This window comes from Pimephales promelas, chromosome 22, assembly GCF_988280905.1.
Source record: "Pimephales promelas chromosome 22, fPimPro1.hap1.1, whole genome shotgun sequence".
Taxonomy (NCBI): domain Eukaryota; kingdom Metazoa; phylum Chordata; class Actinopteri; order Cypriniformes; family Leuciscidae; genus Pimephales; species Pimephales promelas.
The window spans coordinates 11,897,326-11,920,481 of NC_142790.1; the positions used below are offsets into that span (position 1 = coordinate 11,897,326).

The 23,156-nt window shown below is 41.2% G+C and overlaps 6 protein-coding genes across 6 annotated transcripts; all 6 read right to left on the minus strand.

Annotated features, from left to right (window-relative positions):
- Positions 1 to 2,983: 2,983 nt before the first annotated feature.
- LOC148969574 (extracellular superoxide dismutase [Cu-Zn]-like) lies at positions 2,984 to 3,754 on the minus strand. The gene has a single exon (XM_089125625.1). It carries the CDS (start codon positions 3,743 to 3,745, stop codon positions 3,086 to 3,088), a length of 660 nt encoding a protein of 219 aa, XP_088981751.1. The 5' UTR covers positions 3,746 to 3,754; the 3' UTR covers positions 2,984 to 3,085.
- A 3,478-nt stretch (positions 3,755 to 7,232) lies between these two features.
- LOC148969575 (extracellular superoxide dismutase [Cu-Zn]-like) lies at positions 7,233 to 8,003 on the minus strand. The gene has a single exon (XM_089125626.1). The coding sequence runs from the start codon at positions 7,992 to 7,994 to the stop codon at positions 7,335 to 7,337; it is 660 nt and encodes a 219-aa protein (XP_088981752.1). The 5' UTR covers positions 7,995 to 8,003; the 3' UTR covers positions 7,233 to 7,334.
- Positions 8,004 to 11,480: 3,477 nt separating this feature from the next.
- On the minus strand, positions 11,481 to 12,251 carry LOC148969576 (extracellular superoxide dismutase [Cu-Zn]-like). The gene has a single exon (XM_089125620.1). It carries the CDS (start codon positions 12,240 to 12,242, stop codon positions 11,583 to 11,585), a length of 660 nt encoding a protein of 219 aa, XP_088981746.1. The 5' UTR covers positions 12,243 to 12,251; the 3' UTR covers positions 11,481 to 11,582.
- A 3,481-nt stretch (positions 12,252 to 15,732) lies between these two features.
- LOC148969577 (extracellular superoxide dismutase [Cu-Zn]-like) lies at positions 15,733 to 16,504 on the minus strand. Its single transcript, XM_089125433.1, has one exon. The coding sequence runs from the start codon at positions 16,492 to 16,494 to the stop codon at positions 15,835 to 15,837; it is 660 nt and encodes a 219-aa protein (XP_088981559.1). The 5' UTR covers positions 16,495 to 16,504; the 3' UTR covers positions 15,733 to 15,834.
- Positions 16,505 to 19,980: 3,476 nt separating this feature from the next.
- Positions 19,981 to 20,916, minus strand: LOC148969578 (SCAN domain-containing protein 3-like). The gene has a single exon (XM_089125424.1). It carries the CDS (start codon positions 20,914 to 20,916, stop codon positions 19,981 to 19,983), a length of 936 nt encoding a protein of 311 aa, XP_088981550.1.
- Positions 20,917 to 22,385: 1,469 nt separating this feature from the next.
- LOC148969579 (extracellular superoxide dismutase [Cu-Zn]-like) lies at positions 22,386 to 23,156 on the minus strand. Its single transcript, XM_089125631.1, has one exon. It carries the CDS (start codon positions 23,145 to 23,147, stop codon positions 22,488 to 22,490), a length of 660 nt encoding a protein of 219 aa, XP_088981757.1. The 5' UTR covers positions 23,148 to 23,156; the 3' UTR covers positions 22,386 to 22,487.

Below are 23,156 nucleotides of genomic sequence, written 5' to 3' on the forward strand. Positions count from 1 at the left end.
AAAAGCATTGGACCATCACCGTATAGTTGAAAATCCAAAGAAACACTCCGAAACTTAATCCATGTGCAATCCTGAACTGGGGTTGAGAGAATGTTCCTTTACAATCAAACTGTTGCTCTTATAGGAACTCATGTGGAGCTACAAATTAACCATATTAGTATGTTAGTCACTAATTAAGTTCACCTGTCTTTCATTTAGCTCCCTTTGTTTGCCTGTGGGGGGGGGGGGGGGGTGGTCAGCCATAGTTTAGGGACAGATATGTACCCAGAAATAAACTAAACCTGAAAAATATCCCCAAACCTATTTTTACTAACAGTCATAGAAAAATAATGTGTGAAAGAACAAATAAACTCTAAATATGAAAAGCCACTGTATGCTGATGATTGTGATGTGTGGCAGTGTTGATGTTTCTTAAACCAACTGCTCAAAGGTTTCTACTGTAAATGTGACTGTTTGTTTTTGACTGTTTTAATTTATGAGATCTCGAGTAATTTCTTGCTTTTTGTACACTCTTTATTTACTTATTCAAGACAGTGCACATTAATGAACAATCTTGCACTCATGTAGAGACTGTAAATGAGCCAGCTAGATTATAGCATAAATTCTCATTTTCATTAGGTACCAGTTAGGTACCACACTACCTTCTATATTGATCCTCAAAACTTGTTGTTCCCATACGGATGCGATGGTCGGATGATTACTGGTTGGGAACTAAACACTTTGATGTCCTGGTTTTTCAAGGCCCATATGTTTGTTGTTATCCATCTCTCGTGCTGTCTTTGAGCTATAATCTCCTCGAAGTTGAAGATCTGGTTCCCTTATGTATGCACTAGTCGGATTATTGTTTGCTTCAAACTAACATTATGATGTTCTGATCTCTCAAAACCAGCCATGATTTGTCCACCCTTCATGACGTCTTTGAGGCCAAATACTTCAAGGACGAGGATTCAGCCCCCGCACCTGTCCCAGAGTTATAGTCACACCAAAGACGAGGAACCCGTTTGGAGCTACGAGCAAAGGCCCCAGTTCACTGTGAGTGTGTGGATTGCAGTGCAGATTGTGGATAGTTGCACGTTTGAAGTGCTTTGCTGAATACATGAGTGTGAGGAGTAAAGTCCCGCCTTAGTTTGTGGCTTTGACCTGCTGGATCGCCTAAACTCGAGGGGCGTTGCGTCTTCCTAACCAGTGTTTGTTGAGTGTGTCTTATATAGCGACCTGAGCAATTCATCCCCCGCTGTCTTAGCCTGCCTGGAAGAGGAGCCATTACCTGTACACCCACCGTTGTTCGGCTTGGAGCCGATTCTTGCTGTCCTGGCTTGTCTTGAAGAGGAGGCATTACCCGTGTACCTACCATTGTCCGGCCTGGAGCCGATCCGTTAGAGACGCGAGTTACTCATCTCCCGTTGCCTTGACTGTCCTGGAAGAAGAGCCATTACCTGTACACCCACCGTTGTTCGGCTTGGAGCCGATTCTTGCTGTCCTGGTCTGTCTTGAAGTGGATCCATTACCCGCGTACTTACCAGGGTTTGGCCTGGAGTTGATCCTTTAAGGACGGGAGTCAGAGATGTCCCCAACTCGGCTCAATGCAGACGGTTGTCGTGCTGGTCCACTGGGGAGACCACACTGTGGTTGCAGCCATTGTGTGTGATGACGCGCCAAGTACCCTGCAGCCATTAACACCGGACAGAAGGAAATAAGTGTAAATGGATGGAAAAGCTAATGCCATTGGAAAGCTACGTCTTAGTTTGTGCTTATCTTGGCGAAAGCGGAGTACAAATCAGCACAAAATTTTAACATCTACTCTCGGGAAATGGAAATCATACAAGCTATGTTGATTCGCAATGCATTAAAGGGTTGAGTGATTAGTGCTCCACATCGCTATCATCTTCCCATTTTTGGTAAAATTAGACAAAAATATTACTAAAGAACTTTGTAATGCAGTTACTTGAATATTTAAGCAAACTACTTATTTACTCTTACTTGAGTCATATTATTTTTCAGTACTTCCACTCAAGTCAATTATTAAGTAACAATACTTTTACTCAACTACAGTTTGTTAGTTTCCACCCCTGCAATTGATATAGTTCTTTAATGCTTCGATTAACTAGCAGAAGACGCTAGCATGGTTTAATGCCCAGTTGTGGCATGTTTACAATGTGCCCCCATTAGAAATGTTATCATATTCTATACTTTTATGAATTCTATTGAGATAACACGACAAACATGTTAATAAAAACTGAGAGTCAATGTTCAGAAATTATTTTGAACTATGCTGTATAGCTGGGTTTTGCGATGTGTTTGTCAAACTCAAATTTGTTTATTTTCAATATAAAAAGCCTTTATTTTACATGAAAAAAAATCATACTGGTAACGTAAAAAAATTGTCTGAATTGTACATTTATTTTTTGATTAGATCAGATAGCATTTTAAGCGGTCATATGTTACAATGTGCCCCTCACATGTTACAATGTACCCCACCTATGGGTCATGTTGTCACATTTCACTTCCATTCTTTCTGGGTAAATTAAGAATCAAGTATACACTGTATTAATAAAACCACAATTGTAATAGACATGTGGGAAAATAAATAACCTAAACCCAAGCAGATTTACACAAACTGATAAAGTCAAAAGGTGTTATGTTGTGCCCCACCCTCCCCTAGCCACCCTTGAGGTGTGGTCACACCCATCAGTGTCATAGCATCAAGCAACGCTCTTTTATCATTTAGAGAAATAGTGTCTATTTATAGACCATTGTCATGCTCTGAAAGTGTAAACCCATTAAGCACAGTACAAGCAAACTTAAACTATAGGATGAACGCAGGTAAAGTGGACATTTTTTTTTAAGAGTGGAGCTGTTTACTATTGGGAGCTATGGCCAAAAAGTCTCTGAAAAGACCAAAACAGACACGAATTGCTGGACACCAGGAAACCAGTCAAAAGCATTGGAAGTGTTTGTAATGGCAATAAATCTAGGGATATCATTTCAGAGTATTAAGAATCACTTTAATGTAGGACATATGCAAACACACAAGGAAAAAGCATGGTTATCCCATTTGAATCTGCTTTTCCACCATATCCGTCTCTCAGTGACCTCCTCCACAGCTTTTCCTGGGGAGCGGTCCAGTCTTCTGCCACAGACTTGGAGAAGTAATACCAATGACACCATAAGCAATTATCGGTCCAGAACACCCACTCGGTTGACTCTCCTCATCTGACCCCATTCCAAAATCACCCTCCTTCTCGTGAACCACCACCGAACGTCCCAGAATGGAATAAGCTCCGAAGAGCTTGGCCTCTGGGAGATCCAGGGACAGCCTTATAACTCCTTTCTCAGAAGCAAAGTTGCCCATGTCTCCAGGACGACTTGGGCGGTCAACACCATTTGAATTGTAAGGAGGACCAACAGTGACGCTGCCTTGACTAAGGTCTCCATACCGATGGACGTCAATGGCACGCTCTTGACGACCCTTGGCAGGGAAACCACGGAGGTTGACTTTCACCTCTAAAACTCCATCGGGGAAGACCTGCTTGAAGAGGATTTGCCCAAAGATCTTTGGCTGGGAAGGTGGCAAATTGGGGCTGGGAGTTACTTCACAAGTGGCATAGATCGTGTTGTTGAACTCCACGACTTCCGGCTGTGGAGCTTCGGCAATGGGTGAACAAACTGGACTTCTAGTCAACTCTCCTCCTTGTATATGCAGCACCAGCAATATCAGAGGGATTTGTAGGACCATTTTCTCCATGTTGATCTTTATAGCCTACAATGAAGATTGGATTCAGTGAAATCATTCCGTTTAAGAACATGGTATGTTTGATAGAATACGGTTTAAAGCTCTGAGAGTAGAAGTTGCATTAGGTAAAACACCACAACCAGATTAAATGTTAATTGACCATAAATGCCCAGTAAATTTAGTACTACACGAACCATATTTCAAAGACAATACAAGTAGTTATGTAATTATATATAGAGAAATAAGCTTGGGTCAAACCAATGACTGTTTCAGCTAACTGCATATACAGTACTTTTAAACTAGAACACGGTTTTATTTACATTTCTATAAACAGGCAATTAAGTCTGAAAACATTATATTCTTGCACTTATGTATATTTTAAAGTTTTATTTACTTAAATGCTAAAGTGCACTTTGTCACAAGGGCAAGTGAAGTGAATTAAAAAAAAAAAAACCTTTTTGTTGTACTAATTCAAGTCAATGTTTGCAAGAATGGAGAGAGAAAAAAACGAATCAAAAAAAGCATTGGACCATCACCGTATAGTTGAAAATCCAAAGAAACACTCCGAAACTTAATCCATGTGCAATCCTGAACTGGGGTTGAGAGAATGTTCCTTTACAATCAAACTGTTGCTCTTATAGGAACTCATGTGGAGCTACAAATTAACCATATTAGTATGTTAGTCACTAATTAAGTTCACCTGTCTTTCATTTAGCTCCCTTTGTTTGCCTGTGGGGGGGGGGGGGGGTGGTCAGCCATAGTTTAGGGACAGATATGTACCCAGAAATAAACTAAACCTGAAAAATATCCCCAAACCTATTTTTACTAACAGTCATAGAAAAATAATGTGTGAAAGAACAAATAAACTCTAAATATGAAAAGCCACTGTATGCTGATGATTGTGATGTGTGGCAGTGTTGATGTTTCTTAAACCAACTGCTCAAAGGTTTCTACTGTAAATGTGACTGTTTGTTTTTGACTGTTTTAATTTATGAGATCTCGAGTAATTTCTTGCTTTTTGTACACTCTTTATTTACTTATTCAAGACAGTGCACATTAATGAACAATCTTGCACTCATGTAGAGACTGTAAATGAGCCAGCTAGATTATAGCATAAATTCTCATTTTCATTAGGTACCAGTTAGGTACCACACTACCTTCTATATTGATCCTCAAAACTTGTTGTTCCCATACGGATGCGATGGTCGGATGATTACTGGTTGGGAACTAAACACTTTGATGTCCTGGTTTTTCAAGGCCCATATGTTTGTTGTTATCCATCTCTCGTGCTGTCTTTGAGCTATAATCTCCTCGAAGTTGAAGATCTGGTTCCCTTATGTATGCACTAGTCGGATTATTGTTTGCTTCAAACTAACATTATGATGTTCTGATCTCTCAAAACCAGCCATGATTTGTCCACCCTTCATGACGTCTTTGAGGCCAAATACTTCAAGGACGAGGATTCAGCCCCCGCACCTGTCCCAGAGTTATAGTCACACCAAAGACGAGGAACCCGTTTGGAGCTACGAGCAAAGGCCCCAGTTCACTGTGAGTGTGTGGATTGCAGTGCAGATTGTGGATAGTTGCACGTTTGAAGTGCTTTGCTGAATACATGAGTGTGAGGAGTAAAGTCCCGCCTTAGTTTGTGGCTTTGACCTGCTGGATCGCCTAAACTCGAGGGGCGTTGCGTCTTCCTAACCAGTGTTTGTTGAGTGTGTCTTATATAGCGACCTGAGCAATTCATCCCCCGCTGTCTTAGCCTGCCTGGAAGAGGAGCCATTACCTGTACACCCACCGTTGTTCGGCTTGGAGCCGATTCTTGCTGTCCTGGCTTGTCTTGAAGAGGAGGCATTACCCGTGTACCTACCATTGTCCGGCCTGGAGCCGATCCGTTAGAGACGCGAGTTACTCATCTCCCGTTGCCTTGACTGTCCTGGAAGAAGAGCCATTACCTGTACACCCACCGTTGTTCGGCTTGGAGCCGATTCTTGCTGTCCTGGTCTGTCTTGAAGTGGATCCATTACCCGCGTACTTACCAGGGTTTGGCCTGGAGTTGATCCTTTAAGGACGGGAGTCAGAGATGTCCCCAACTCGGCTCAATGCAGACGGTTGTCGTGCTGGTCCACTGGGGAGACCACACTGTGGTTGCAGCCATTGTGTGTGATGACGCGCCAAGTACCCTGCAGCCATTAACACCGGACAGAAGGAAATAAGTGTAAATGGATGGAAAAGCTAATGCCATTGGAAAGCTACGTCTTAGTTTGTGCTTATCTTGGCGAAAGCGGAGTACAAATCAGCACAAAATTTTAACATCTACTCTCGGGAAATGGAAATCATACAAGCTATGTTGATTCGCAATGCATTAAAGGGTTGAGTGATTAGTGCTCCACATCGCTATCATCTTCCCATTTTTGGTAAAATTAGACAAAAATATTACTAAAGAACTTTGTAATGCAGTTACTTGAATATTTAAGCAAACTACTTATTTACTCTTACTTGAGTCATATTATTTTTCAGTACTTCCACTCAAGTCAATTATTAAGTAACAATACTTTTACTCAACTACAGTTTGTTAGTTTCCACCCCTGCAATTGATATAGTTCTTTAATGCTTCGATTAACTAGCAGAAGACGCTAGCATGGTTTAATGCCCAGTTGTGGCATGTTTACAATGTGCCCCCATTAGAAATGTTATCATATTCTATACTTTTATGAATTCTATTGAGATAACACGACAAACATGTTAATAAAAACTGAGAGTCAATGTTCAGAAATTATTTTGAACTATGCTGTATAGCTGGGTTTTGCGATGTGTTTGTCAAACTCAAATTTGTTTATTTTCAATATAAAAAGCCTTTATTTTACATGAAAAAAAATCATACTGGTAACGTAAAAAAATTGTCTGAATTGTACATTTATTTTTTGATTAGATCAGATAGCATTTTAAGCGGTCATATGTTACAATGTGCCCCTCACATGTTACAATGTACCCCACCTATGGGTCATGTTGTCACATTTCACTTCCATTCTTTCTGGGTAAATTAAGAATCAAGTATACACTGTATTAATAAAACCACAATTGTAATAGACATGTGGGAAAATAAATAACCTAAACCCAAGCAGATTTACACAAACTGATAAAGTCAAAAGGCGTTATGTTGTGCCCCACCCTCCCCTAGCCACCCTTGAGGTGTGGTCACACCCATCAGTGTCATAGCATCAAGCAACGCTCTTTTATCATTTAGAGAAATAGTGTCTATTTATAGACCATTGTCATGCTCTGAAAGTGTAAACCCATTAAGCACAGTACAAGCAAACTTAAACTATAGGATGAACGCAGGTAAAGTGGACATTTTTTTTTAAGAGTGGAGCTGTTTACTATTGGGAGCTATGGCCAAAAAGTCTCTGAAAAGACCAAAACAAACACGAATTGCTGGACACCAGGAAACCAGTCAAAAGCATTGGAAGTGTTTGTAATGGCAATAAATCTAGGGATATCATTTCAGAGTATTAAGAATCACTTTAATGTAGGACATATGCAAACACACAAGGAAAAAGCATGGTTATCCCATTTGAATCTGCTTTTCCACCATATCCGTCTCTCAGTGACCTCCTCCACAGCTTTTCCTGGGGAGCGGTCCAGTCTTCTGCCACAGACTTGGAGAAGTAATACCAATGACACCATAAGCAATTATCGGTCCAGAACACCCACTCGGTTGACTCTCCTCATCTGACCCCATTCCAAAATCACCCTCCTTCTCGTGAACCACCACCGAACGTCCCAGAATGGAATAAGCTCCGAAGAGCTTGGCCTCTGGGAGATCCAGGGACAGCCTTATAACTCCTTTCTCAGAAGCAAAGTTGCCCATGTCTCCAGGACGACTTGGGCGGTCAACACCATTTGAATTGTAAGGAGGACCAACAGTGACGCTGCCTTGACTAAGGTCTCCATACCGATGGACGTCAATGGCACGCTCTTGACGACCCTTGGCAGGGAAACCACGGAGGTTGACTTTCACCTCTAAAACTCCATCGGGGAAGACCTGCTTGAAGAGGATTTGCCCAAAGATCTTTGGCTGGGAAGGTGGCAAATTGGGGCTGGGAGTTACTTCACAAGTGGCATAGATCGTGTTGTTGAACTCCACGACTTCCGGCTGTGGAGCTTCGGCAATGGGTGAACAAACTGGACTTCTAGTCAACTCTCCTCCTTGTATATGCAGCACCAGCAATATCAGAGGGATTTGTAGGACCATTTTCTCCATGTTGATCTTTATAGCCTACAATGAAGATTGGATTCAGTGAAATCATTCCGTTTAAGAACATGGTATGTTTGATAGAATACGGTTTAAAGCTCTGAGAGTAGAAGTTGCATTAGGTAAAACACCACAACCAGATTAAATGTTAATTGACCATAAATGCCCAGTAAATTTAGTACTACACGAACCATATTTCAAAGACAATACAAGTAGTTATGTAATTATATATAGAGAAATAAGCTTGGGTCAAACCAATGACTGTTTCAGCTAACTGCATATACAGTACTTTTAAACTAGAACACGGTTTTATTTACATTTCTATAAACAGGCAATTAAGTCTGAAAACATTATATTCTTGCACTTATGTATATTTTAAAGTTTTATTTACTTAAATGCTAAAGTGCACTTTGTCACAAGGGCAAGTGAAGTGAATTAAAAAAAAAAAAACCTTTTTGTTGTACTAATTCAAGTCAATGTTTGCAAGAATGGAGAGAGAAAAAAACGAATCAAAAAAAGCATTGGACCATCACCGTATAGTTGAAAATCCAAAGAAACACTCCGAAACTTAATCCATGTGCAATCCTGAACTGGGGTTGAGAGAATGTTCCTTTACAATCAAACTGTTGCTCTTATAGGAACTCATGTGGAGCTACAAATTAACCATATTAGTATGTTAGTCACTAATTAAGTTCACCTGTCTTTCATTTAGCTCCCTTTGTTTGCCTGTGGGGGGGGGGGGGGTGGTCAGCCATAGTTTAGGGACAGATATGTACCCAGAAATAAACTAAACCTGAAAAATATCCCCAAACCTATTTTTACTAACAGTCATAGAAAAATAATGTGTGAAAGAACAAATAAACTCTAAATATGAAAAGCCACTGTATGCTGATGATTGTGATGTGTGGCAGTGTTGATGTTTCTTAAACCAACTGCTCAAAGGTTTCTACTGTAAATGTGACTGTTTGTTTTTGACTGTTTTAATTTATGAGATCTCGAGTAATTTCTTGCTTTTTGTACACTCTTTATTTACTTATTCAAGACAGTGCACATTAATGAACAATCTTGCACTCATGTAGAGACTGTAAATGAGCCAGCTAGATTATAGCATAAATTCTCATTTTCATTAGGTACCAGTTAGGTACCACACTACCTTCTATATTGATCCTCAAAACTTGTTGTTCCCATACGGATGCGATGGTCGGATGATTACTGGTTGGGAACTAAACACTTTGATGTCCTGGTTTTTCAAGGCCCATATGTTTGTTGTTATCCATCTCTCGTGCTGTCTTTGAGCTATAATCTCCTCGAAGTTGAAGATCTGGTTCCCTTATGTATGCACTAGTCGGATTATTGTTTGCTTCAAACTAACATTATGATGTTCTGATCTCTCAAAACCAGCCATGATTTGTCCACCCTTCATGACGTCTTTGAGGCCAAATACTTCAAGGACGAGGATTCAGCCCCCGCACCTGTCCCAGAGTTATAGTCACACCAAAGACGAGGAACCCGTTTGGAGCTACGAGCAAAGGCCCCAGTTCACTGTGAGTGTGTGGATTGCAGTGCAGATTGTGGATAGTTGCACGTTTGAAGTGCTTTGCTGAATACATGAGTGTGAGGAGTAAAGTCCCGCCTTAGTTTGTGGCTTTGACCTGCTGGATCGCCTAAACTCGAGGGGCGTTGCGTCTTCCTAACCAGTGTTTGTTGAGTGTGTCTTATATAGCGACCTGAGCAATTCATCCCCCGCTGTCTTAGCCTGCCTGGAAGAGGAGCCATTACCTGTACACCCACCGTTGTTCGGCTTGGAGCCGATTCTTGCTGTCCTGGCTTGTCTTGAAGAGGAGGCATTACCCGTGTACCTACCATTGTCCGGCCTGGAGCCGATCCGTTAGAGACGCGAGTTACTCATCTCCCGTTGCCTTGACTGTCCTGGAAGAAGAGCCATTACCTGTACACCCACCGTTGTTCGGCTTGGAGCCGATTCTTGCTGTCCTGGTCTGTCTTGAAGTGGATCCATTACCCGCGTACTTACCAGGGTTTGGCCTGGAGTTGATCCTTTAAGGACGGGAGTCAGAGATGTCCCCAACTCGGCTCAATGCAGACGGTTGTCGTGCTGGTCCACTGGGGAGACCACACTGTGGTTGCAGCCATTGTGTGTGATGACGCGCCAAGTACCCTGCAGCCATTAACACCGGACAGAAGGAAATAAGTGTAAATGGATGGAAAAGCTAATGCCATTGGAAAGCTACGTCTTAGTTTGTGCTTATCTTGGCGAAAGCGGAGTACAAATCAGCACAAAATTTTAACATCTACTCTCGGGAAATGGAAATCATACAAGCTATGTTGATTCGCAATGCATTAAAGGGTTGAGTGATTAGTGCTCCACATCGCTATCATCTTCCCATTTTTGGTAAAATTAGACAAAAATATTACTAAAGAACTTTGTAATGCAGTTACTTGAATATTTAAGCAAACTACTTATTTACTCTTACTTGAGTCATATTATTTTTCAGTACTTCCACTCAAGTCAATTATTAAGTAACAATACTTTTACTCAACTACAGTTTGTTAGTTTCCACCCCTGCAATTGATATAGTTCTTTAATGCTTCGATTAACTAGCAGAAGACGCTAGCATGGTTTAATGCCCAGTTGTGGCATGTTTACAATGTGCCCCCATTAGAAATGTTATCATATTCTATACTTTTATGAATTCTATTGAGATAACACGACAAACATGTTAATAAAAACTGAGAGTCAATGTTCAGAAATTATTTTGAACTATGCTGTATAGCTGGGTTTTGCGATGTGTTTGTCAAACTCAAATTTGTTTATTTTCAATATAAAAAGCCTTTATTTTACATGAAAAAAAATCATACTGGTAACGTAAAAAAATTGTCTGAATTGTACATTTATTTTTTGATTAGATCAGATAGCATTTTAAGCGGTCATATGTTACAATGTGCCCCTCACATGTTACAATGTACCCCACCTATGGGTCATGTTGTCACATTTCACTTCCATTCTTTCTGGGTAAATTAAGAATCAAGTATACACTGTATTAATAAAACCACAATTGTAATAGACATGTGGGAAAATAAATAACCTAAACCCAAGCAGATTTACACAAACTGATAAAGTCAAAAGGCGTTATGTTGTGCCCCACCCTCCCCTAGCCACCCTTGAGGTGTGGTCACACCCATCAGTGTCATAGCATCAAGCAACGCTCTTTTATCATTTAGAGAAATAGTGTCTATTTATAGACCATTGTCATGCTCTGAAAGTGTAAACCCATTAAGCACAGTACAAGCAAACTTAAACTATAGGATGAACGCAGGTAAAGTGGACATTTTTTTTTAAGAGTGGAGCTGTTTACTATTGGGAGCTATGGCCAAAAAGTCTCTGAAAAGACCAAAACAGACACGAATTGCTGGACACCAGGAAACCAGTCAAAAGCATTGGAAGTGTTTGTAATGGCAATAAATCTAGGGATATCATTTCAGAGTATTAAGAATCACTTTAATGTAGGACATATGCAAACACACAAGGAAAAAGCATGGTTATCCCATTTGAATCTGCTTTTCCACCATATCCGTCTCTCAGTGACCTCCTCCACAGCTTTTCCTGGGGAGCGGTCCAGTCTTCTGCCACAGACTTGGAGAAGTAATACCAATGACACCATAAGCAATTATCGGTCCAGAACACCCACTCGGTTGACTCTCCTCATCTGACCCCATTCCAAAATCACCCTCCTTCTCGTGAACCACCACCGAACGTCCCAGAATGGAATAAGCTCCGAAGAGCTTGGCCTCTGGGAGATCCAGGGACAGCCTTATAACTCCTTTCTCAGAAGCAAAGTTGCCCATGTCTCCAGGACGACTTGGGCGGTCAACACCATTTGAATTGTAAGGAGGACCAACAGTGACGCTGCCTTGACTAAGGTCTCCATACCGATGGACGTCAATGGCACGCTCTTGACGACCCTTGGCAGGGAAACCACGGAGGTTGACTTTCACCTCTAAAACTCCATCGGGGAAGACCTGCTTGAAGAGGATTTGCCCAAAGATCTTTGGCTGGGAAGGTGGCAAATTGGGGCTGGGAGTTACTTCACAAGTGGCATAGATCGTGTTGTTGAACTCCACGACTTCCGGCTGTGGAGCTTCGGCAATGGGTGAACAAACTGGACTTCTAGTCAACTCTCCTCCTTGTATATGCAGCACCAGCAATATCAGAGGGATTTGTAGGACCATTTTCTCCATGTTGATCTTTATAGCCTACAATGAAGATTGGATTCAGTGAAATCATTCCGTTTAAGAACATGGTATGTTTGATAGAATACGGTTTAAAGCTCTGAGAGTAGAAGTTGCATTAGGTAAAACACCACAACCAGATTAAATGTTAATTGACCATAAATGCCCAGTAAATTTAGTACTACACGAACCATATTTCAAAGACAATACAAGTAGTTATGTAATTATATATAGAGAAATAAGCTTGGGTCAAACCAATGACTGTTTCAGCTAACTGCATATACAGTACTTTTAAACTAGAACACGGTTTTATTTACATTTCTATAAACAGGCAATTAAGTCTGAAAACATTATATTCTTGCACTTATGTATATTTTAAAGTTTTATTTACTTAAATGCTAAAGTGCACTTTGTCACAAGGGCAAGTGAAGTGAATTAAAAAAAAAAAAACCTTTTTGTTGTACTAATTCAAGTCAATGTTTGCAAGAATGGAGAGAGAAAAAAACGAATCAAAAAAAGCATAGGACCATCACCGTATAGTTGAAAATCCAAAGAAACACTCCGAAACTTAATCCATGTGCAATCCTGAACTGGGGTTGAGAGAATGTTCCTTTACAATCAAACTGTTGCTCTTATAGGAACTCATGTGGAGCTACAAATTAACCATATTAGTATGTTAGTCACTAATTAAGTTCACCTGTCTTTCATTTAGCTCCCTTTGTTTGCCTGTGGGGGGGGGGGGGGGGGGTGGTCAGCCATAGTTTAGGGACAGATATGTACCCAGAAATAAACTAAACCTGAAAAATATCCCCAAACCTATTTTTACTAACAGTCATAGAAAAATAATGTGTGAAAGAACAAATAAACTCTAAATATGAAAAGCCACTGTATGCTGATGATTGTGATGTGTGGCAGTGTTGATGTTTCTTAAACCAACTGCTCAAAGGTTTCTACTGTAAATGTGACTGTTTGTTTTTGACTGTTTTAATTTATGAGATCTCGAGTAATTTCTTGCTTTTTGTACACTCTTTATTTACTTATTCAAGACAGTGCACATTAATGAACAATCTTGCACTCATGTAGAGACTGTAAATGAGCCAGCTAGATTATAGCATAAATTCTCATTTTCATTAGGTACCAGTTAGGTACCACACTACCTTCTATATTGATCCTCAAAACTTGTTGTTCCCATACGGATGCGATGGTCGGATGATTACTGGTTGGGAACTAAACACTTTGATGTCCTGGTTTTTCAAGGCCCATATGTTTGTTGTTATCCATCTCTCGTGCTGTCTTTGAGCTATAATCTCCTCGAAGTTGAAGATCTGGTTCCCTTATGTATGCACTAGTCGGATTATTGTTTGCTTCAAACTAACATTATGATGTTCTGATCTCTCAAAACCAGCCATGATTTGTCCACCCTTCATGACGTCTTTGAGGCCAAATACTTCAAGGACGAGGATTCAGCCCCCGCACCTGTCCCAGAGTTATAGTCACACCAAAGACGAGGAACCCGTTTGGAGCTACGAGCAAAGGCCCCAGTTCACTGTGAGTGTGTGGATTGCAGTGCAGATTGTGGATAGTTGCACGTTTGAAGTGCTTTGCTGAATACATGAGTGTGAGGAGTAAAGTCCCGCCTTAGTTTGTGGCTTTGACCTGCTGGATCGCCTAAACTCGAGGGGCGTTGCGTCTTCCTAACCAGTGTTTGTTGAGTGTGTCTTATATAGCGACCTGAGCAATTCATCCCCCGCTGTCTTAGCCTGCCTGGAAGAGGAGCCATTACCTGTACACCCACCGTTGTTCGGCTTGGAGCCGATTCTTGCTGTCCTGGCTTGTCTTGAAGAGGAGGCATTACCCGTGTACCTACCATTGTCCGGCCTGGAGCCGATCCGTTAGAGACGCGAGTTACTCATCTCCCGTTGCCTTGACTGTCCTGGAAGAAGAGCCATTACCTGTACACCCACCGTTGTTCGGCTTGGAGCCGATTCTTGCTGTCCTGGTCTGTCTTGAAGTGGATCCATTACCCGCGTACTTACCAGGGTTTGGCCTGGAGTTGATCCTTTAAGGACGGGAGTCAGAGATGTCCCCAACTCGGCTCAATGCAGACGGTTGTCGTGCTGGTCCACTGGGGAGACCACACTGTGGTTGCAGCCATTGTGTGTGATGACGCGCCAAGTACCCTGCAGCCATTAACACCGGACAGAAGGAAATAAGTGTAAATGGATGGAAAAGCTAATGCCATTGGAAAGCTACGTCTTAGTTTGTGCTTATCTTGGCGAAAGCGGAGTACAAATCAGCACAAAATTTTAACATCTACTCTCGGGAAATGGAAATCATACAAGCTATGTTGATTCGCAATGCATTAAAGGGTTGAGTGATTAGTGCTCCACATCGCTATCATCTTCCCATTTTTGGTAAAATTAGACAAAAATATTACTAAAGAACTTTGTAATGCAGTTACTTGAATATTTAAGCAAACTACTTATTTACTCTTACTTGAGTCATATTATTTTTCAGTACTTCCACTCAAGTCAATTATTAAGTAACAATACTTTTACTCAACTACAGTTTGTTAGTTTCCACCCCTGCAATTGATATAGTTCTTTAATGCTTCGATTAACTAGCAGAAGACGCTAGCATGGTTTAATGCCCAGTTGTGGCATGTTTACAATGTGCCCCCATTAGAAATGTTATCATATTCTATACTTTTATGAATTCTATTGAGATAACACGACAAACATGTTAATAAAAACTGAGAGTCAATGTTCAGAAATTATTTTGAACTATGCTGTATAGCTGGGTTTTGCGATGTGTTTGTCAAACTCAAATTTGTTTATTTTCAATATAAAAAGCCTTTATTTTACATGAAAAAAAATCATACTGGTAACGTAAAAAAATTGTCTGAATTGTACATTTATTTTTTGATTAGATCAGATAGCATTTTAAGCGGTCATATGTTACAATGTGCCCCTCACATGTTACAATGTACCCCACCTATGGGTCATGTTGTCACATTTCACTTCCATTCTTTCTGGGTAAATTAAGAATCAAGTATACACTGTATTAATAAAACCACAATTGTAATAGACATGTGGGAAAATAAATAACCTAAACCCAAGCAGATTTACACAAACTGATAAAGTCAAAAGGCGTTATGTTGTGCCCCACCCTCCCCTAGCCACCCTTGAGGTGTGGTCACACCCATCAGTGTCATAGCATCAAGCAACGCTCTTTTATCATTTAGAGAAATAGTGTCTATTTATAGACCATTGTCATGCTCTGAAAGTGTAAACCCATTAAGCACAGTACAAGCAAACTTAAACTATAGGATGAACGCAGGTAAAGTGGACATTTTTTTTTAAGAGTGGAGCTGTTTACTATTGGGAGCTATGGCCAAAAAGTCTCTGAAAAGACCAAAACAGACACGAATTGCTGGACACCAGGAAACCAGTCAAAAGCATTGGAAGTGTTTGTAATGGCAATAAATCTAGGGATATCATTTCAGAGTATTAAGAATCACTTTAATGTAGGACATATGCAAACACACAAGGAAAAAGCATGGTTATCCCATTTGAATCTGCTTTTCCACCATATCCGTCTCTCAGTGACCTCCTCCACAGCTTTTCCTGGGGAGCGGTCCAGTCTTCTGCCACAGACTTGGAGAAGTAATACCAATGACACCATAAGCAATTATCGGTCCAGAACACCCACTCGGTTGACTCTCCTCATCTGACCCCATTCCAAAATCACCCTCCTTCTCGTGAACCACCACCGAACGTCCCAGAATGGAATAAGCCCCGAAGAGCTTGGCCTCTGGGAGATCCAGGGACAGCCTTATAACTCCTTTCTCAGAAGCAAAGTTGCCCATGTCTCCAGGACGACTTGGGCGGTCAACACCATTTGAATTGTAAGGAGGACCAACAGTGACGCTGCCTTGACTAAGGTCTCCATACCGATGGACGTCAATGGCACGCTCTTGACGACCCTTGGCAGGGAAACCACGGAGGTTGACTTTCACCTCTAAAACTCCATCGGGGAAGACCTGCTTGAAGAGGATTTGCCCAAAGATCTTTGGCTGGGAAGGTGGCAAATTGGGGCTGGGAGTTACTTCACAAGTGGCATAGATCGTGTTGTTGAACTCCACGACTTCCGGCTGTGGAGCTTCGGCAATGGGTGAACAAACTGGACTTCTAGTCAACTCTCCTCCTTGTATATGCAGCACCAGCAATATCAGAGGGATTTGTAGGACCATTTTCTCCATGTTGATCTTTATAGCCTACAATGAAGATTGGATTCAGTGAAATCATTCCGTTTAAGAACATGGTATGTTTGATAGAATACGGTTTAAAGCTCTGAGAGTAGAAGTTGCATTAGGTAAAACACCACAACCAGATTAAATGTTAATTGACCATAAATGCCCAGTAAATTTAGTACTACACGAACCATATTTCAAAGACAATACAAGTAGTTATGTAATTATATATAGAGAGATAAGCTTGGGTCAAACCAATGACTGTTTCAGCTAACTGCATATACAGTACTTTTAAACTAGAACACAGTTTTATTTACATTTCTATAAACAGGCAATTAAGTCTGAAAACATTATATTCTTGCACTTATGTATATTTTAAAGTTTTATTTACTTAAATGCTAAAGTGCACTTTGTCACAAGGGCAAGTGAAGTGAATTAAAAAAAAAAAAAAACCTTTTTGTTGTACTAATTCAAGTCAATGTTTGCAAGAATGGAGAGAGAAAAAAACGAATCAAAAAAAGCATAGGACCATCACCGTATAGTTGAAAATCCAAAGAAACACTCCGAAACTTAATCCATGTGCAATCCTGAACTGGGGTTGAGAGAATGTTCCTTTACAATCAAACTGTTGCTCTTATAGGAACTCATGTGGAGCTACAAGTTAACCATATTAGTATGTTAGTCACTAATTAAGTTCACCTGTCTTTCATTTAGCTCCCTTTGTTTGCCTGTGGGGGGGGGGGGGGGGTGGTCAGCCATAGTTTAGGGACAGATATGTACCCAGAAATAAACTAAACCTGAAAAATATCCCCAAACCTATTTTTACTAACAGTCATAGAAAAATAATGTGTGAAAGAACAAATAAACTCTAAATATGAAAAGCCACTGTATGCTGATGATTGTGATGTGTGGCAGTGTTGATGTTTCTTAAACCAACTGCTCAAAGGTTTCTACTGTAAATGTGACTGTTTGTTTTTGACTGTTTTAATTTATGAGATCTCGAGTAATTTCTTGCTTTTTGTACACTCTTTATTTACTTATTCAAGACAGTGCACATTAATGAACAATCTTGCACTCATGTAGAGACTGTAAATGAGCCAGCTAGATTATAGCATAAATTCTCATTTTCATTAGGTACCAGTTAGGTACCACACTACCTTCTATATTGATCCTCAAAACTTGTTGTTCCCATACGGATGCGATGGTCGGATGATTACTGGTTGGGAACTAAACACTTTGATGTCCTGGTTTTTCAAGGCCCATATGTTTGTTGTTATCCATCTCTCGTGCTGTCTTTGAGCTATAATCTCCTCGAAGTTGAAGATCTGGTTCCCTTATGTATGCACTAGTCGGATTATTGTTTGCTTCAAACTAACATTATGATGTTCTGATCTCTCAAAACCAGCCATGATTTGTCCACCCTTCATGACGTCTTTGAGGCCAAATACTTCAAGGACGAGGATTCAGCCCCCGCACCTGTCCCAGAGTTATAGTCACACCAAAGACGAGGAACCCGTTTGGAGCTACGAGCAAAGGCCCCAGTTCACTGTGAGTGTGTGGATTGCAGTGCAGATTGTGGATAGTTGCACGTTTGAAGTGCTTTGCTGAATACATGAGTGTGAGGAGTAAAGTCCCGCCTTAGTTTGTGGCTTTGACCTGCTGGATCGCCTAAACTCGAGGGGCGTTGCGTCTTCCTAACCAGTGTTTGTTGAGTGTGTCTTATATAGCGACCTGAGCAATTCATCCCCCGCTGTCTTAGCCTGCCTGGAAGAGGAGCCATTACCTGTACACCCACCGTTGTTCGGCTTGGAGCCGATTCTTGCTGTCCTGGCTTGTCTTGAAGAGGAGGCATTACCCGTGTACCTACCATTGTCCGGCCTGGAGCCGATCCGTTAGAGACGCGAGTTACTCATCTCCCGTTGCCTTGACTGTCCTGGAAGAAGAGCCATTACCTGTACACCCACCGTTGTTCGGCTTGGAGCCGATTCTTGCTGTCCTGGTCTGTCTTGAAGTGGATCCATTACCCGCGTACTTACCAGGGTTTGGCCTGGAGTTGATCCTTTAAGGACGGGAGTCAGAGATGTCCCCAACTCGGCTCAATGCAGACGGTTGTCGTGCTGGTCCACTGGGGAGACCACACTGTGGTTGCAGCCATTGTGTGTGATGACGCGCCAAGTACCCTGCAGCCATTAACACCGGACAGAAGGAAATAAGTGTAAATGGATGGAAAAGCGTATGCCATTGGAAAGCTACGTCTTAGTTTGTGCTTATCTTGGCGAAAGCGGAGTACAAATCAGCACAAAATTTTAACATCTACTCTCGGGAAATGGAAATCATACAAGCTATGTTGATTCGCAATGCATTAAAGGGTTGAGTGATTAGTGCTCCACATCGCTATCATCTTCCCATTTTTGGTAAAATTAGACAAAAATATTACTAAAGAACTTTGTAATGCAGTTACTTGAATATTTAAGCAAACTACTTATTTACTCTTACTTGAGTCATATTATTTTTCAGTACTTCCACTCAAGTCAATTATTAAGTAACAATACTTTTACTCAACTACAGTTTGTTAGTTTCCACCCCTGCAATTGATATAGTTCTTTAATGCTTCGATTAACTAGCAGAAGACGCTAGCATGGTTTAATGCCCAGTTGTGGCATGTTTACAATGTGCCCCCATTAGAAATGTTATCATATTCTATACTTTTATGAATTCTATTGAGATAACACGACAAACATGTTAATAAAAACTGAGAGTCAATGTTGAGAAATTATTTTGAACTATGCTGTATAGCTGGGTTTTGCGATGTGTTTGTCAAACTCAAATTTGTTTATTTTCAATATAAAAAGCCTTTATTTTACATGAAAAAAAATCATACTGGTAACGTAAAAAAATTGTCTGAATTGTACATTTATTTTTTGATTAGATCAGATAGCATTTTAAGCGGTCATATGTTACAATGTGCCCCTCACATGTTACAATGTACCCCACCTATGGGCCATGTTGTCACATTTCACTTCCATTCTTTCTGGGTAAATTAAGAATCAAGTATACACTGTATTAATAAAACCACAATTGTAATAGACATGTGGGAAAATAAATAACCTAAACCCAAGCAGATTTACACAAACTGATAAAGTCAAAAGGCGTTATGTTGTGCCCCACCCTCCCCTAGCCACCCTTGAGGTGTGGTCACACCCATCAGTGTCATAGCATCAAGCAACGCTCTTTTATCATTTAGAGAAATAGCGTCTATTTATAGACCATTGTGATGCTCTGAAAGTGTAAACCCATTAAGCACAGTACAAGCAAACTTAAACTATAGCAGGGGTACTCAATTAGAAACCTAAAAGGTCCACTCACCAAATTTTTCTTGCGTCCATGGTCCGGAACAGTGATAGTCAAAATCCAAAATCAGAACTCCAACAAAAATGGTGGTAAATCCCACAAAACGTTCAAACTATGTACAAAACTTGATGTGGTTTGGCCTTATTAGTGTGAAAAGTGACACCTTTTTTGTGCCACCAGTTCTTTAAACTTGGGCATGAAAGGTGTGAGGGCCAGGCGGAGACACTGATGTAAGTGTTCATTACTGAGGGTGCTCCTGTATTTGTTTTTCACCATATTCATAGTTGAAAAGGCAGACTCACAACAATATGTTGATGGAAACATGGTGAGAATTTGAAGGGCCACCTTCTGCAAGGAAGGGACATCTGCTGCAGGGACCATCTTAGTCCAGAAGGTGGTAGGGTCACAGAGAGACTCCTGCAGTGCAAGGTTTTCCTGAAGCTCAATTAGCTCTGATTGAAGAGAAGCAGCACTAGCCCATGGGCAGATTTTCAGGGCTTCAGTTGAAAATTCTGCGATGTTTTTGACAAGGAATGGATTTTCCATGCATAGTAAGACTTGTTTTCCCAGAGGGAAATCTCCAAAGCGAGTTTGGAAATTTTTTATCAGCTTGTCCAGGAATTCAGCATGATTGTGATGACGATGTGTTCCTGCTGTCTGATTTAAAAGCTTTGGGAAGTGAAGCAGGTCCTGCTGTAAGTCACACTTGAAGAGCTCCAGTTTCTTCTGAAAGGCACAGACAGCTGATGTGAGGTTACACACTGTGTTATTTTTGCCCTGGAGCTTCATGTTCAGATCATTGAGATGGGAAGTGATGTCAGATAGAAATGCAACAATTTCCATTTTTTCTTCATTCTGCAAAAATTCCACAAATTGTTTTGCTTTTGCACTCTTCTGATCCAACAGAAAGGTTTCCAACTCTTTCCGTAATGTCCAAAAGCGCTCCAGAACTTTACTAAGCCACCGGACATTGTTGTGAAGGAGCAAATCATCAAATTCTGCATTCACCTCTGTTAGGAATGAGCGCAACAAGCGATGCTGCAGAGCAGATGATGCCCTCAAAAAGTTCACAAGTCGCATTACTGTTGTCATGACCTCTGCATACTTTTCTTCAAGACTGGCACACAAAACCATCTGATGAATTATGCAATGATATGCAATTAGCTCAGGGTGATGAGCTCTCAAGCGTGCCACTAATCCCCTCTCTCTTCCAATCATACATGGAGCTCCATCAGTAGCAATGGAAATAACATGCTTCAGGTCTATCTCTCTGTCTCTCAACATCTCCATCAGTGCTTCATAAATATCATCCCCTCTTGTGTGTCCATGGAGGGCTGTGAGGCCTAACACATCTTCACAGAATTCTCCCTTCTCTTCATCAAAAAATCTGACAAACACCAGAAGTTGTGCGTTGTCTGTATTATCTGTGGATTCATCCAAAGCCAATGAAATGCATTTAGCCTTTTTTATTGCAGACTTCATTTGGTCAAGCAAATCCTCAGCAAGGACTTCAGTTCGCTTTACAGCAGTGGAGTCAGACAAAGATATTTGGTTTATTTTTTGTATGATGTCATCTTTTTGAGTTCCCTCAAACAGGGCAATTGCTATTTCATTCATGCATTCCTTCACAATCTCCGAGTCAGAGAATGGTTTCTTGTGCTTTCCTAAGACCCATGCCACTCTTAATGAGGCTTCAGTTGCACGTTCTTGTTGGGTGGCTGATCTTACTATTACACTGCGTGTTGCATGGTATGATGATTGCAGTTGTTTGATTTTTCTGGCTCTTACCTCAGATTGAAGCGGGTAATTTTGGTCAAAGTGTCCGTGCTTTGAGTCATAATGACGTTTTACGTTACCACTCTTGACAATGGCAACCGTCTCGTTGCAAATTAAACACATGGGTTTTGTGCTCCCCGCCGGCAGCACAAATGCATATCTGTCAGTCCACTCTGTCTTAAATTCGCGATTTTCAGAATCGACTTTTCTCTTTTTGTCAGGTTTTGACCACGCCATGATTTTCGTTAGCAAAGAAACGTTTACCGCAGATGGATTAGCGCCTGTGTTGCGAATGACACACACACACATACACGCACAGCGCGGCCAACGGGTGAGTGAGTTGTCATGGTGATTACAGTTATTACAGCTCCTGATTGGATCTTTGGATTAGACAGACACAGAAGTTAAGATAACCCACATCTAGTTGTATTATAAACTTTATTTCCCAACACAATATAGGCGTGAAATCACGCATGAATGAAAATTCACTTGGATCGTGAATAAATTATATAATGTTGATTTTGGCTTCGGTCCAAATTTTATTGCGTCTGGGTCCGGATCCGGACCGCGGTCCGCCTATTGAGTACCCCCGAACTATAGGATGAACGCAGGTAAAGTGGACATTTTTTTTTTTAAGAGTGGAGCTGTTTACTATTGGGAGCTATGGCCAAAAAGTCTCTGAAAAGACCAAAACAGACACGAATTGCTGGACACCAGGAAACCAGTCAAAAGCATTGGAAGTGTTTGTAATGGCAATAAATCTAGGGATATCATTTCAGAGTATTAAGAATCACTTTAATGTAGGACATATGCAAACACACAAGGAAAAAGCATGGTTATCCCATTTGAATCTGCTTTTCCACCATATCCGTCTCTCAGTGACCTCCTCCACAGCTTTTCCTGGGGAGCGGTCCAGTCTTCTGCCACAGACTTGGAGAAGTAATACCAATGACACCATAAGCAATTATCGGTCCAGAACACCCACTCGGTTGACTCTCCTCATCTGACCCCATTCCAAAATCACCCTCCTTCTCGTGAACCACCACCGAACGTCCCAGAATGGAATAAGCCCCGAAGAGCTTGGCCTCTGGGAGATCCAGGGACAGCCTTATAACTCCTTTCTCAGAAGCAAAGTTGCCCATGTCTCCAGGACGACTTGGGCGGTCAACACCATTTGAATTGTAAGGAGGACCAACAGTGACACTGCCTTGACTAAGGTCTCCATACCGATGGACGTCAATGGCACGCTCTTGACGACCCTTGGCAGGGAAACCACGGAGGTTGACTTTCACCTCTAAAACTCCATCGGGGAAGACCTGCTTGAAGAGGATTTGCCCAAAGATCTTTGGCTGGGAAGGTGGCAAATTGGGGCTGGGAGTTACTTCACAAGTGGCATAGATCGTGTTGTTGAACTCCACGACTTCCGGCTGTGGAGCTTCGGCAATGGGTGAACAAACTGGACTTCTAGTCAACTCTCCTCCTTGTATATGCAGCACCAGCAATATCAGAGGGATTTGTAGGACCATTTTCTCCATGTTGATCTT

Coding starts and splice junctions, on each gene's coding strand:
- LOC148969574 (XM_089125625.1), bottom strand. CDS start 3,745: ATGGAGAAAATGGTCCTACAAATCCCTCTGATATTGCTGGTGCTGCAT.
- LOC148969575 (XM_089125626.1), bottom strand. CDS start 7,994: ATGGAGAAAATGGTCCTACAAATCCCTCTGATATTGCTGGTGCTGCAT.
- LOC148969576 (XM_089125620.1), bottom strand. CDS start 12,242: ATGGAGAAAATGGTCCTACAAATCCCTCTGATATTGCTGGTGCTGCAT.
- LOC148969577 (XM_089125433.1), bottom strand. CDS start 16,494: ATGGAGAAAATGGTCCTACAAATCCCTCTGATATTGCTGGTGCTGCAT.
- LOC148969578 (XM_089125424.1), bottom strand. CDS start 20,916: ATGCGACTTGTGAACTTTTTGAGGGCATCATCTGCTCTGCAGCATCGC.
- LOC148969579 (XM_089125631.1), bottom strand. CDS start 23,147: ATGGAGAAAATGGTCCTACAAATCCCTCTGATATTGCTGGTGCTGCAT.